At 36.6% G+C, this 14,692-nt stretch overlaps 1 protein-coding gene across 1 annotated transcript; it reads right to left on the reverse strand.

The window, feature by feature from the left end:
• Window positions 1-13,424: 13,424 nt before the first annotated feature.
• Window positions 13,425-14,096, reverse strand: LOC122666931 (50S ribosomal protein L33-like). Its single transcript, XM_043863045.1, has one exon. It carries the CDS (start codon window positions 13,806-13,808, stop codon window positions 13,635-13,637), a length of 174 nt encoding a protein of 57 aa, XP_043718980.1. The 5' UTR covers window positions 13,809-14,096; the 3' UTR covers window positions 13,425-13,634.
• Window positions 14,097-14,692: the final 596 nt, after the last annotated feature.

Raw genomic sequence — 14,692 nt, forward strand, 5'->3', positions numbered from 1 at the left:
TGGCATGTGTTGTAATTTTTGGACAATTTAGCCCCTTGTCATCCAGTCTTAAATTACATACATTATGGTTTGTGTGAGTAACATAAAGTATGTCCCTATATGAGAGAGTTTTGTGGATCTAATTAAGTGGTGACCGCCAAAGTGGCACTCTTGATTGGATTCATGGAATATCGGACTCATATGGTAATGGGATTTCTCTGGTTCTAATGCATAGTTATATACCCAAAGGTGGTGATTGTGTATTAGTGCTTAGAGGGTCACATGTGTAGCATATGGTTAAGGACTGACTGACCCAAGAAGTCTATACACCCAAAGGTGGTAGATTATCGAGCATTATAATAAATTCTCATGGCCGCTGATGTGTGAAGAGGGTATTGCAACTGCATATCATGAATTCTGCCCAAAGGTATTTACATGGTGATGCTTGCGAACTCTCTAAAAGGTGTACTTATATGGTTTTCAAAGTTACACATTACTCATATTGTGCTAATGATATACATTGTTTATCTTTCAGTTACCTTTTCTGTCAATAACAATATGGTTACTATCAAGATTCTTACGGGGACAAACTTTAAAAAATGGAAAGAGGATTTTTTGTTTTCTATGGAGATGGCCAATGTTCATACATCTCTTGTTATGGACAAGCTAGCTGATCTACATGACAGGAGTACTGATGATGATAACTTGGTACATGCTGCATGGACGAAGAGTAATCGTCTCTATTTACTGTCCTTAAAGAGAACTATTAAGGAGCACCTGAAAAGTGGTTTTCCCTCTGATTGCACTGCTAAGGAGTTGTTGGCTGCAGTGGCACTTAGGTACCGTGTCTCATCCAATGCTGAAATAGGAACCCTTCTGCAGGAACTCTTCAACATGACTTATACTGGTTCTGGGGGAGTTAGGGATTATATCATTAGGCTGGTTGACTACTAGACCAAGCTGAAAGCCCTGAATGTTTTACTTCCTGAAACTTGCATTGTTCATCAGGCCTTGAACACCCTTCCACCTGAATTTAGAATTATCAAAACCAATTACAGATACGTTGATGAATCCTGGCCTATCAATAACTTGATCTCTAGAGTTGTGGCTGAGGAAGAGAAACTGAAGAAAGACAAACCCCATGTAGCCTTGTTTGCCTCTAAATCCAATACCCTAAAAGGTAAGAAGTCCAAATACCCTACCAAAAAGGATGCTCAGAGAAATAACAAAAAGTCCGGTCAGACTAACAATTTGGGCCCAAAGAAGGCTCCTTTTAAGAAAGGAGGTGATCGTTGCTTATTCTATAAGAAGAAAGGTCACATAAAGGAGGACTGCGCTAAATACAAGGCTTGGTTAGCCAAACGTGAGAGTACATGTAATGATTCTTTGGCTTTTGTTTGTGAATCCAATCTATCTGAAGCCCCATCCAGTACGTGGTGGCTAGATAGTGGTGCAACTAATCATGTTGCGTTTACCATACAGAGGTTCAGAAATAGGAGGAAACTAAATAAGGATGAGTCAAAGCTCTTCATGGGGAATAATGAACAAGTTGATGTGGAGTTCATGGGTGATATCACTTTAATTCTAGATAGTGTTTTAATTTGATGTTGAAAGATATTTTTTATATACCTTCTTTTAGACGAAATTTGATTTCTGTTTCTAGCTTGGACATGTGTGGCTACTCTTTTGAAATAAAGAATAACATTGTTACAATGTTTTTTTATTCAAATAAGGTTGATTGTTACACTATGTCCAATGGATTATATAGATTGTGTTTATCTCTCAATGAAATCTATATTTCTTATAATGTTGAGAAAATTATTTCCAAAAGACCCTTGCCTAAGGAATAGTCTTACACTTTATAGCATAAAAGGCTTGGGCACATCTCTAAAGAAAGAGTAGAAAGGCTGATAAAGTCTGACATCTTACCTACTCTTAAGGGTGAGCCTGAGACTTGTGTAGACTGTTGTAGGGGTAAAATGACCAAGATAAAGAAGAAATCGACAGCCCGTAGTTCTGACCTATTGGAGGTCATTCACACTGACATCAGTGGACCCTATTCAAGCACATTATGTAGAAATTATGATTTCATCACATTTATCGATGACTATTCCCGATATGGCTACTTGTACTTAATTAAGGAAAAGTCTGAATCTCTTGAGAAATTCAAGATTTTAGGACTGAAGTTGAGAAACAGTTAGGGAAAGTCATAAAAATTGTTAGATCTGACCGGGGGGAGAGTATTATGGCAGACATGGCGATGCTAGACAGCTTAAGGGCCCGTTTACCAAGTACTTGGAGGATTCTGGGATAGTTGGTCAGTTTACTATGCCTGGGAGTCCTGAGCAAAATGGGGTGACCGAAAGACGTAATCGCACCCTTATGGATATGATTAGGAGTATGATTAGTAGGACAAACTTACCTGAGTTCTTGTGGGGTGAAGCTTGGAAAACAGTCCTTTATATCCTCAATCATGTTCCTTCCAAATCTGTTCCATTGACTCCTTTCGAGTTGTGGACTGGACGTAAACCTAGCTTGAACCATTTTAGAGTCTGGGGTTGTCCTGCAGAAGTAAGGTTGTATAATCCAACATTAAGCAAGTTGGAATCCAGAACTACTCGTTGTTTCTTTGTTTCCTATCTAGATCATTCGAAGGGTTATCATTTTTATAACCCCAGTGGTGGTACTAGAATTGTGGATTCTTAGACAGCTAAGTTTCTGGAGTTCGATGTGGCCGAGAAGAGTAGTATTTGTTCTCAGACTGTACAGGAAAGTAGTGGGGTTGGGACGACTATATTTTATCCTCTATCCATTTAGACAGATGCAGAACCTGTTGCACCAGAGGTTGTACCTATTGAGGTTCAAGAACCTGTTATTGATCCTGTTCCTGCTGAAGCTCCTCAGGTTCAGGATGTGATTGTGGACGCTCCACTTAGGAGATCCATTAGGGAGAGGAGGTCAGCCATATCACCCGACTATGTGGTCTATCTGGGAGAGCATGACTATGACATTGGTCCTGTGGTTGATCCAGTTACTTATTCAGAAGCTATTTTTGGACCTCAGTCAAATTTATGATTGAAAGCAATAAAAGATAAGATGCAATCGATGAGACATAATGGTGTTTGGGAGCTTATTGAGTTACCTGAAGGTTACAAGCCTATTAGATGTAAATGGGTGTACAAGACCAAAAAGGATTCTGAAGGTAAGATTGACAAGTTTAAAGTCAGACTGGTAGCCAAGGGATTTACTCAGAAAGAGGGAGTTGATTATAATGAGACTTTCTCACCAGTTTCTTCGAAGGACTCTTTCAGGGTAATTATGGCATTAGTAGCTTATTTCAACATGGAGTTACAGTAGATGGATGTGAAGACTGCTTTTCTTAATGGAAACCTTGATGAGGAGGTCTATATGGTTCAACCTGAAGGTTTTTCTATGGATGGTTCAGACCATCTAGTGTGTAGACTTATGAAGTCTATCTATGGCCTCAAGCAAGCCTCTAGACAGTGGTACATAAAGTTTGATAGTGTTGTGACTTCATTCGATTTTGTTGAGAACCGCATAGATCAGTGTATATACTGCAAGATGAGTGGGAGGAAATTTATCTTCCTGGTACTTTATGTGGATGACATTTTGCTTACAAGTAGTGACGTTGGATTGCTATGTGAGACAAAGCAGTTGTTGTCTTAGGAGTTTGACATGAAGGACCTTGGTGAAGCATCTTTTGTTCTTGGCATTGAGATTCACAAAGATCGTGCACGCCACCTGTTAGGTCTTTCTTAGAGGGGTTACATTGATCGTGTCTTGAAGAGGTTCAGTATGCAGGACTGTAAACCTAGGAATGTTCCAATTCTCAAGGGAGACAAACTGAGCTTATCACAATGCCCTAAAAATGATGCTGAGAGAGAACAGATGAAGATGGTACCCTATGCTAGTGCACTTGGAAGCATCATGTATGCTCAAGTTTGTACTAGACCAGATATTGCTTTTGCAATAGGACTTCTAGGCAGATATCAGTCCAGCCCTGGTCACAATCACTGAGTTGCTGCCAAGAAGGTTTTGAGGTACTTGAAGAGGACAATGGATTATATGTTAATCTACAGACGTGTTCAAGACCTGCAGCTAGTAGGGTTTTCAGATTCTGACTTTGCTGGCTGTCAGGATGACAGGAAGTCCACATCAGGTTATATTTTCTTAATGGCAGGAGAGGCAGTGTCGTGGAAAAGCACGAAGCAGGGAATGATTACTTCTTCAACTATGCAAGCAGAGTTTGTAGCATGTTATGGAGCAGCTACTCAGGCAGTTTGGCTAAGGAATCTCATAAGGGAGTTGATAGTGTTTGATTTTGTGGATAGACCTATCCAGTTATACTGTGATAACAATTCTGCAGTGTTGGTTATCAACAACAATAAAGGTATCACAGGGTCTAAACACATGGAGATCAAATATTTGACCATCAAGGAAAATGTCAGAGAAGGTGACATCACAGTGGAGCATATTGGTATAGATGATATGGTTGCTAACGCCCTAACTAAAGGCCTTCGCCCTAATGTTTTTGAGAGACATATTGTCAGTATGGGCTTGGGAGCATCATTAGATGCGGTTGTTTAGTGGAAGTCATTTTTATTTTTTCTCTATCGTGTAATAAAGTTTGCATCTATGCTTTATCTTTTGATAAATTTTGGTATTCATATATCAACTGTCTATGGCATAAATTTTCTATTCAATAAAGTGCAGTTTATTATGATATGTTGTATACGTATCTGTTATGAAGTCTTTAGGTATGTGATAACCTTAAGCAAAGGCTGGGGCATTTATTTTTTGCCTTAAGGTATGTCTTATATCACATAAAGTAAAACTCGAGTTACTAAATGTAAGACATACAGGTTCATTGGAACCATAAAGTTTTCTCTATTGTGTCATTGCGTCACTTAAGGAAAGAGAATTGAACTGACAAAGGAGATGACCCATAAAGATTATCTGTAAAGTGTCATTCAATTGCTACACTACCATATTGCATCCATTTCAGTAGAGTTAAGGGCATTCGTGAATACGGATGGTCCTGTGTCGCTTAAAAGATGCAGTTACCACCATGATCATGTGTTTGAGACTCTATGTGAGAGGATTGATCCTTTTAGAATTATCTCTAGACCAATATAAAGGCGCGCGCAAGTTTTTTCAAAAAAATGTTTTTGAACTGTTTTGGACAAAAATGAAATTTTTTATTTTCTAACTTTGGTTACAATTAATATAGCCCAAGTGGGAGAATGTTAGAATATTTTATTTATATTCTTACCTATTAGGTGGGCTCTATTAATTGTGGCAGTTACTATTTCTTAGTGGTTGGTCTAATAAGGCAGATATGCAATATCTTGAGGATCTAATATAGACTGACTAGTGTGGGCTCACAGATCACCGTTAGATCTGTAATGGGAAGATCTAATGGGAATCTATATAAAAGGGAAGCTAAGTCCCTCCTCTAAACCCTGTTCATTCACAATATTGCAACACCACTTTGGAGAAATGGTGACTTGAAGGTTCTACCATTGAGCCAGTGCTAAAGGGGAGTTTAGAGGAGAAGATCTTTGCTTCAAGGGAGACTAAAGATCTATTCCGCTACGTTCTTCGTCGTCTCCATGGATCCTAAAGAAGGTACGCTCCCATGAACAATTCTGTCACATACTTTGTTGTGTTCTTAATCTATCTATATGCGATCCTGTACGGATTTATGCTTACATAACAAAGTACTAGTTGCAGCACCACCAAATTTTCATTGGCAAAAATCTCCTACAAAGGCATTGGATTGGTTATTTGGCTATGTTAACAATCCATCTATTCTTAGTGAACTTTATCATGTAAAGCTTGAATCTAAGATCTTCAATTTGGATTCTAGCATGTTGGCTCATCTATGGAAGAACAAAATTTGGACTAATCATTGATTTTGTTTAGGAGGCTTGCTGCATTTTCTTTTATAAAGGCACTGTCTTTCAACCTTTACCAACATTGAAAGGTGTGTTGCTAAAACTAATCTCAATAGTACCCCATTTAATTTGGATTGCTTTTATCTTCTTTAACCATTAGAAGAAAAAACCAAAGATTTATGGGTTTTCCTTCTCTCATTTGCCTTTCAATTGGTGCTACTTTCTACTTAATCTATGCACATAAAAAAAAATTTATTGCTTGATGATTATAGTGAAACCTTTAAGCTATCTTATCGTGTTGTGATTCTGCCATGTGATTTATCTAACAATCTCGAAGTTCCATTGTATAGGCACTTCCAATTAGGTAGGCCGCAAGGAGAGTTAATCTCATGACCTCTTAATTGTGAAGTGTTGGTCTTTGTCAAATGAATTACTTGTGAAGAATTGTGCATCATGAGTTAAGATACCTTTTTATCTTTTAAGAGGAAGGGGAGGGGGGCTCTTTCATGCATGTTAATACGTAATCCTAATGTACGATGTTTGTAAATAATCTTTGTTAATTTGGTGGTCGTATATGGCTAAAAGTTTTCTTTTGGAAGTGCTTCCTTTCTTGTTTTGAAGGATTATTGACTGTTCCTTCAATTCTTCCATGAGTTCCATGATATTTAATGACTTTCCTTTAGATATCGTCATCCCTTCTTGGATTGGTGGCTTTTTCCAAACCCTCACTAAGATTTGCAATTTCAGCGGAAGAAACAAAAGAAAGTGAAATTGCTTTGAAAAGAAAAAGGAAAGTTATATAAGCATGTTTATATAACTTACCTAAAATTCTTATCATATTTGTTTTATTATATTTTATAAATATAGTTTTAAATATAAAATATAAAATATTATATTTTAAATTAAAAATAATTTAATTACAAAGTAAAGTAAAATTTAATATCTAAATTTGGTGTGCATGTTTTGAAGTTAAACCACCACGTGAGGTCAGACGATTACAAATAATTCTACTTCAGTATTGATTTGATTTTATTTACTTTTCTAACCTTTGCCCATAATGATTTGGTAAACTAATTCAAAATTTTAATAAAATATAATAATTAATTCACTTTCGTTTTCAACCAAACTAATTGAATTTTAAATATAAAAATATGATAGTGCCAACTGAGAAATCCATTTAAAAACCAAATTTATCACATTTGATTAAATATTTAGGGGAGAGGATTTCTCATGCCACACTAATCAAAGTGTGGGCAACGATTTCGTCAACAAAGAGGCTCACGTAATCAGGGAGGAGAGAGAGTATCAGTGTGGATCACACATGATCAAGATGTGAGAGGATATGGGAAAGAATTCCCACATTCTCAGTGTAGGAATTTTTTAAAATTTTTAATCAATTACTTGCTCATAAATTTTTAATCACATTTGATTAAAAATTTAGGGGAGAGAGTTTCTCATGCCACATCAATCAAAGTGTGGAAAAGGATTTCATCAACAATCTCAAAGTTCCATTGTATAGGCACTTCCAACTAGGTAGGCCACAAGGAGAGTTAAACTCATGACCTCTTAATTGTGAGGTGTTGGTCTTTGTCAAATGAATTACTTGTGAAGAATTGTGCATCATGAGTCAAGATACTTTTTTATCTTTTCAGAGCAGGGCGAGGGGAAGAGGGGGCTCTTCCATGCATGTTATCACCTAATCCTAATGTACGATGTTTGTAAGTAATCTTTGTTAATTTAGTGGTCATATATGGCTAAAACTTTTCTTTTGGGAAGTGCTTCTTTTCTTGTTTCAAAAGATTATTGACTGTTCCTTCAATTCTTCCTTGAGTTCCACGATATTTAATGACTTTCCTTTAGATATTGTCATCCCTTCTTGGATTTGTGGCTTTTTCCCAACCCTCATTAAGATTTGCAATTTCAGTAGAAGAAACAAAAGAAAGTGAAGTTGCTTTGAAACAAAAAAGAAGAAAGTTATGTAATCATGTTTATGTAACTTACCTAAAATTCTTATTATATTTGTTTTATTATATTTCATAAATATAGTTTTAAATATAAAATATAAAATTATTATATTTTTAAATTAAAAATAATTTAATTACAAAGTAAAGTAAAATTTAATAACTAAATTTGGTGTTTTTTGAAGTTACACCACCATGTGAGGCTAGATGATTACAAATAATTCTACTTCAGTATTGATTTGATTTGATTTACTTTTCTAACCATTGCCCATAATGATTTGATAAACTAGTTCAAAATTTTAATGAAATATAATAATTAATTCACTTTCCTTTTCAACCAAACTAATCGAATTTATCACATTTGATTAAATATTTAGGGGAGAGGGTTTCTCATGCCACACCAATCAAGGTGTGGAAAACGATTTCATCAACAAAGAGGCCCACATAATCAGGAAGGAGAGAGAGTGTTAGCATGGATCACACATTCTTTGGGTTGGCAAAACTGGCTAGTTCTAAAAGGCTATATGGTTTTATCATTGCCATGCCTTTTCTTATTGTTTGGGAACTATGGCGCGAAAGGACTAATAGAAGATATGGTGAGGCTCCTCGCACTGCAGGGACAATTATTTGGAAAATCAAGAATTTGGTGAATAGTCCTCCTTATCCTTCTAAGTTTAAGCAATCGCCCCAGAGAGTCTCTTATTTTAAATTGCTTTGACTTAAAGGATAATCCCCATAAGCTGAAACCTCCTATTCCAGTTTATTGGTGCCCGCCTTTTGTCCCTGTCAAACTAAATGTGGATGGTGCTTGTAAAGGAAATCCAGGTTTAGGAGGTCGAAGAAGAATTATTAGGAACCAGGAAGGTGCAGTTCTGATGGCTTTCTCTAATTTTTATGGGGAATGTGCTAACTCGGTGGCTGAGTTGAGAGCGCTACGAGATGGGCAAAAATTTTGCTTGGACATGGGGATTTCGAATTTTATGATTAACTCAGACTCGGGCTTACTTGTAAACATGGTAAACCAGAAGAAATGCAATTTGTGGAAAGGGTGGTACTGATTCCAAGAAATCATAATGTTTTGTAATTCCACTCGGCTTGCCATCACCTTTGCTTTCTGGGAAAGCAATAGAGCAGCCAATTGGCTTGCTAATTTGGCCTGCGAGACGGCTTCCAACATTGTTTTCCACTCTGGGTCATGCTTCCAGGGAGCCTTGGGCGAATTCTCTGGGAAGACAAAACAAGTTTACCAGTTCTTAGGAAATAGGTTATTTATTTGTGTTTTTTTTTCTCCTAAAGTAAGGGATTGGGGTTTTTCATGAGTGCTTGAGAGTTATTGTTTGCTCCTTTGGATTGGGTAAGGCGGTTATGCCCCCCCCCCCCCTCCCCTCTTTTGTGTTTATTTTTATTCCCATTATGATTAATAAAATTTAGGGGCCTCCCTTGGATCCTAGGAAATATTCGGGATTAAAAAAAATCCTTACATTCTCAACATAGGATTTTTTTTTATAAAAAAAAATTAATTAGTTACTTGCTTATGATTACAAAAGGTTGTTTTTTCAAATTAACATTTCACTTCCCTTTATTCCCTGAAAAATCAGACGTAACCAATAAGAACAAATGAGGTGATGAGTTCACCCTTTTTTTTTTTCTTTTTTTTTTCTCTTTTATGAAATAAATAGAAAATACCATTAAGAAATAAGAGAAATAACAAAATCATAAACATCCACATATACCTTAGATCCCCACCTGTTCACTTTCGCTTTTTGAGATAAGAATTCAGAAGCGAGTAACCCACACCACAAAATTGTTACAAAATGTAAGAGAGTTTTGTAGCCAAATACAACCCAATTGAACATCAAGCAAGATCACACCACATTCTTAGCCCTTGGAATTAGCATAATCAGTTTATCAATCTGTCCACGCCTCTACTGATTGGTATCCCATCTTACAGATTGTTTTGATCCTTTGAAGAAGACCTCTCTTACCACACCATAGCGAAGTTTCACAAAGATAAATTTGTTTTGAAATGTAATTGTAGTGATCCAACCATCCTCATTGATTGTGGAGTCAAAACTACCAGTAAAACAAATCACCAGATAATTCGTACCAAGCATATCAAAGGTATCCAAATCATCTATGGAAAGCTGACATCTAAAGTCACATATCGGAAGGTTGAAAAATGGAGACAATTGAATATCACAAATCCAACGGGAAACATTTTGTTAAACACCAATTGGATTAGGTTTAACACCTTTAAAAACCACTTGATTCTGATGAATCCAAATAGAATATATAGTGATAGTCACCACACTAGAGGGCAGACCTTGATGCAACAGTAATGTTGTATGATCTAGTAGCCACGGGTTCGAGTCGGGAAACAGTCTTTATGCAAAACGGAGGTAAAGTTGCATAAATTATGACCCTCGCCAAACCCAATGGCGTGAGTCTCATGTACTGGATAAACCCTTTTTTTAGTGATAGTTACCACACTAAAAAACCATTGATTGTCAATAAATGAAAGATTACTACTATTAAAAATCTGTAAATCACTTGGTTTCTTAGTAATATTATTTTCTCTTATCATTAAAAAAAAAAAAAAAAAGTCTTTTGCTTTATTTAAGAGAGGATTAATTGCCTGTTATAAGAGGAGGGTAAACAGAATCCAAACAACTTTGGTATCCATGGATCCTCCCAGAATCTAGTGGTAGCTCCATCATCAATACGAATACATACTATTTGTCTAAGTAAAGGTAATACACTATTAATATTGTTCCACGCCCAAGAACCTTTCTTAGTTTGTACAGATAAATCCGATAAAGACTTATTTTGGAAATACTTGGCATGCAACAAAGTAATGCATAATCCATTTAATAGTCTTATTATGTTTAGCCAAGACCCCAATATTCATAGATGAACAAAACTTATGCCACACCACATAACTAGTGTTGTTCTTATCACTACTTTCACTCCGTAGTAAATGGAATAATTATCACCTCCAATTCGCTGTCCGCTTCAATTTCCTCCAACAGCTCATATGGGAGCGGAAATGACCATCCTAACCCACCTTGGACAGTGTGTTTGGGCAGGGGGTAGCATGGTCAGTTCTACTCCTATGTAAGGAATTGAAAGAAATTGGAGCGAACAGCAAATTGAAGGTGATAACGATTCGATAGAATCTAACTTATTACGCACATTCTTAGAAAAAGAAAAAGAGGTCATCCAATATGTGGGAATGACAGACAAAATTGACTATATAAGAACAGAACGACCAACATGACTAAAGAGATGGTCGGTTACCCTTTTGGGATTGGTGTGTGGTTTGTGTGATTACACTTTCATTAAAAAAAAAAAACATGATTAAAGAGATGGAAAGGTAGAACAGATTTTTTCCACACGATCAACAACAGATCGAAAACCCCTAGTCTTAAATCTCAGGTAGAACAGATTTTTTATTTTTTGGGTGGAAAGGTAGAACAGATTAATACCAAGATAAACAGCCTCAGTGGACATTTGCTTAAACCCCAACAAATTACTCAAATATCTTTTATCATCCACAAACACATTTTTACTAAAATAGACTCCACTTATATGAAAATTAACATCATGACTAGACAAATCTTAGAATAAGCCTAAAATTGCTTTAATTGACAAGATATCCTCTTTAGCCGCACTATAAAAAAAAAATTCTCATCAACAAATAAAAAAATGAGATATCTCAAAGAACGTATCTAGTAATTTTCACATTCTTAAACAACTTAAGCCTAGAGAAGACTTCCATAGCAGAAATAAAGATGAAAGGACTTGAGGGACATCGCTGTTGAATCTCCCTAGAGGGTTCAATACTTTCAAAGGAGCTACCCTCTAGCTTAATAAAATACGAAATTGAAGAAATCAAATGCCCTATCAAAAGCTTTCGACCAAAATCCTAAAAAAATGTCCCATAATCAGCCTCCTTTCCAGCCTTTCTAGCCTATCAGAAGCTTTCGACCAAAACTGTTGTAGGTTTTTTAGGGATCAACAAAATATAGGGGTATGGTTAACTCCAAATGCAAGAGTTTTGAGTGTACAAAAAATTAACCAACAGTCTTAAGTAAATCAAACTTAATAACATCCCAAAAATTATGGTAGAAACATGCTTAAAACCATTGCAACCCAAAGCCTTCAAAGCTCCAATGCTAAACACAGTTACACAGCCTCCCTAACATTTTCCTCAGAAGGCTGACTACATAAAGTTAAATTCATAGATAGAGGAATGACTGGGGGAAAAAAGAGTTTCCAAAATAGATGGGTCTAACAGATTAGAGGTAGTGTAAATCTTTCCAGTAATTTCGGGGGCTGCCACTAATGTATTTCCTTTCCTATCAAAGATGAACTCAATTTTATGCTTTCTCAAATTATGTTTAGTCACAGCAATATAGAATCTCGTATTACGATCACCATCATTATTGTAATTATGCCTAGATTTCTGTAACCAAAAGATCTCCTCGACATCTAAAATCCATTGAATAACCTTATCACACTAAGAAACAGCATTAGGGTCATAACCAGAACCACAAGATTCATCATACAAAAGAGGTCTGAAAAAGCCCATCTTTAAGCCCCTCCATATGACCAAAAACAGAGATGTTCCAGCCTCTATGGAGCTTACTAAACGCAGCCCACTTAACCATGATGTTACAATCACCAATTAGACTCCATTTTTCAATTTAAAAATAACTAAAATCAGGGTGATACATCCATACAGCTTGAAAATGAAATAACTTTTTAAAAGACACAAGTCTAGCAATGGTATGCAACACTGGAGGATTATGATCAGAACCAGCTGAAGAAAGCTTCTTAAGAAAGGCAGAGGGCCAAACCTGTAACTGTGAATAAGAAACAAAGCATATGTCAAGACATTCCTTAATCAAACAAGGGGGCTTCTGTCTATTTGAACAGGTGAAACATGACCCTACAACTCTAATCTCCTCCAGATTAAAGAAAGGAATGATATTCCTAATGTCTTGGGCTACAAGAGGACCCTGGGGAAAAAAAGACTGCCACCCAGTTTATCTGACTGATCAAGCAATTCATTAAAATCACCAATAATAGAGAAAGGACATAGAATTGAACAAATATAAGAGTACAAAGCAGGCCCAACAAGCAGTACAAAGGGACAGATAGGGTGGAGCATAAAGACAGATTAAACATCAAGGATCACTGTGATCAAATCCTCCAGTGAAACAGCTATGAAAGGTGACCTAGTTCACTTTTCTTCTGAGGGCTCCATTTCATCTACTTGATTGCCAAGTTTTTCTGAAGCTTTGTCGGTTTGCAGGTGACTACCATGCAAAAGCATAATTTTCAAGTATAATGATTATGATCTTAGCTTTCACATACTAATTTTACCTGAAAATTTCTCCTGTGGTTTTTGCCTTGAAATATTCAGAGTTGAAAAATAACAGGGGCTTGCTATGACCATGCTATATGCAATGAACAATCCCCAGGGTCTAATTAAATTAATTTGTTGGATTCAGTGAAGATATTGAACCTCTGGTCCAGCATACACGATACAAGTAATGCGATGTGGATCATAAACCAGTGGATTAAAAGCAACTATGCAAGTAAGATGATTAGTGTTATTGAGTAAAGCTACTGAATATAAATGGCAACAATTAAAATCCAACACAGTAGAAAAAGATTATCTTCCACAAGCTTCTTTTCAGATGTATCCAACAAATGGGATCCACATGACCGTACGAGTGCACAGAGATCCATATCTTACGGCCCTTCACACTCACTTCATCTTTTGTTCTGTAAAGAGAACATGTCGGTTCACTCGGGGATCATACTTACGGAACTCAAGCTTTTCTGTCATCTTCCGAGGGTTCTTCCGCTTCACATAGAAAAATCCTGTCCCAGCAGCAGAGACAAGCCTAATAAATATTGAACCACCTTTTGCCTTACCCATCCTTTTTAGTGAGCCACAAACCAGCTAACAAAATCTGCAAAACAAATAATACCCAATAAAATTGGTTCCCTCTGAATGTGAGAAAATATTGCAACAGCTCAAGACATTACATAAACCACACATAATATGTTTTCTAAGTCTCTGGCTGATAAGAAGTATACACACAGGAAATTTAGGATCCATAGATCAATTTACAGAATGCATCATGACAGGAAAATAGAAGACGCTGTCCACCTTGCCATATCTTGCTCGGAACTCATGTTTCTTCCCAATCATTAAAGGCCAAGAAATGACTCAATCACCAGTACATCTTCAGGTTAATATAAATGAAATAATACAACAACAACAACAACTCAGCCTTGTCCCGACCAAATGGGGTCGGCTACATGGATTCTTGGCCTCCAATCAGCTCTATTCAAGATCATACTTGATATTATAAATGAAATAATGAATATGGTAAATTTAAATAGCTGGTTGGTTTTTGGTTGGGGTTAACATTCCACCCTGGCATTCCCATCATGCTTTCATCAGCTATGAGTGACTTTGGTATCTGGATAAACCCAGGTTCAAGTCAGACCAGGAGATACACCTGTGGTTGGGGTTAACATTCCACCCTGACATTCCCTTCATGCTTTCATCAGCTATGAGTGACTTTGGTATCTGGATAAACCCAGGTTCAAGTCAGACAAGGAGATACACCTGTGTGTATTTATCTAACATGGACATGGTCCTGAATTTCAGGCAATGACATATGGCCATATGGCCATATGTCCATGTCCCATCTGGTTTTAAACTATGTTTTCTGTGTCTCTCGGTTGTCTTAGTTTCTAATTTAACGCATTTTCAAGTCGCACACACACACACACTATCAGAAATGCAACTTA

The sequence above is a fragment of the Telopea speciosissima genome, chromosome 7 (genome assembly GCF_018873765.1).
Source record: "Telopea speciosissima isolate NSW1024214 ecotype Mountain lineage chromosome 7, Tspe_v1, whole genome shotgun sequence".
NCBI lineage: Eukaryota > Viridiplantae > Streptophyta > Magnoliopsida > Proteales > Proteaceae > Telopea > Telopea speciosissima.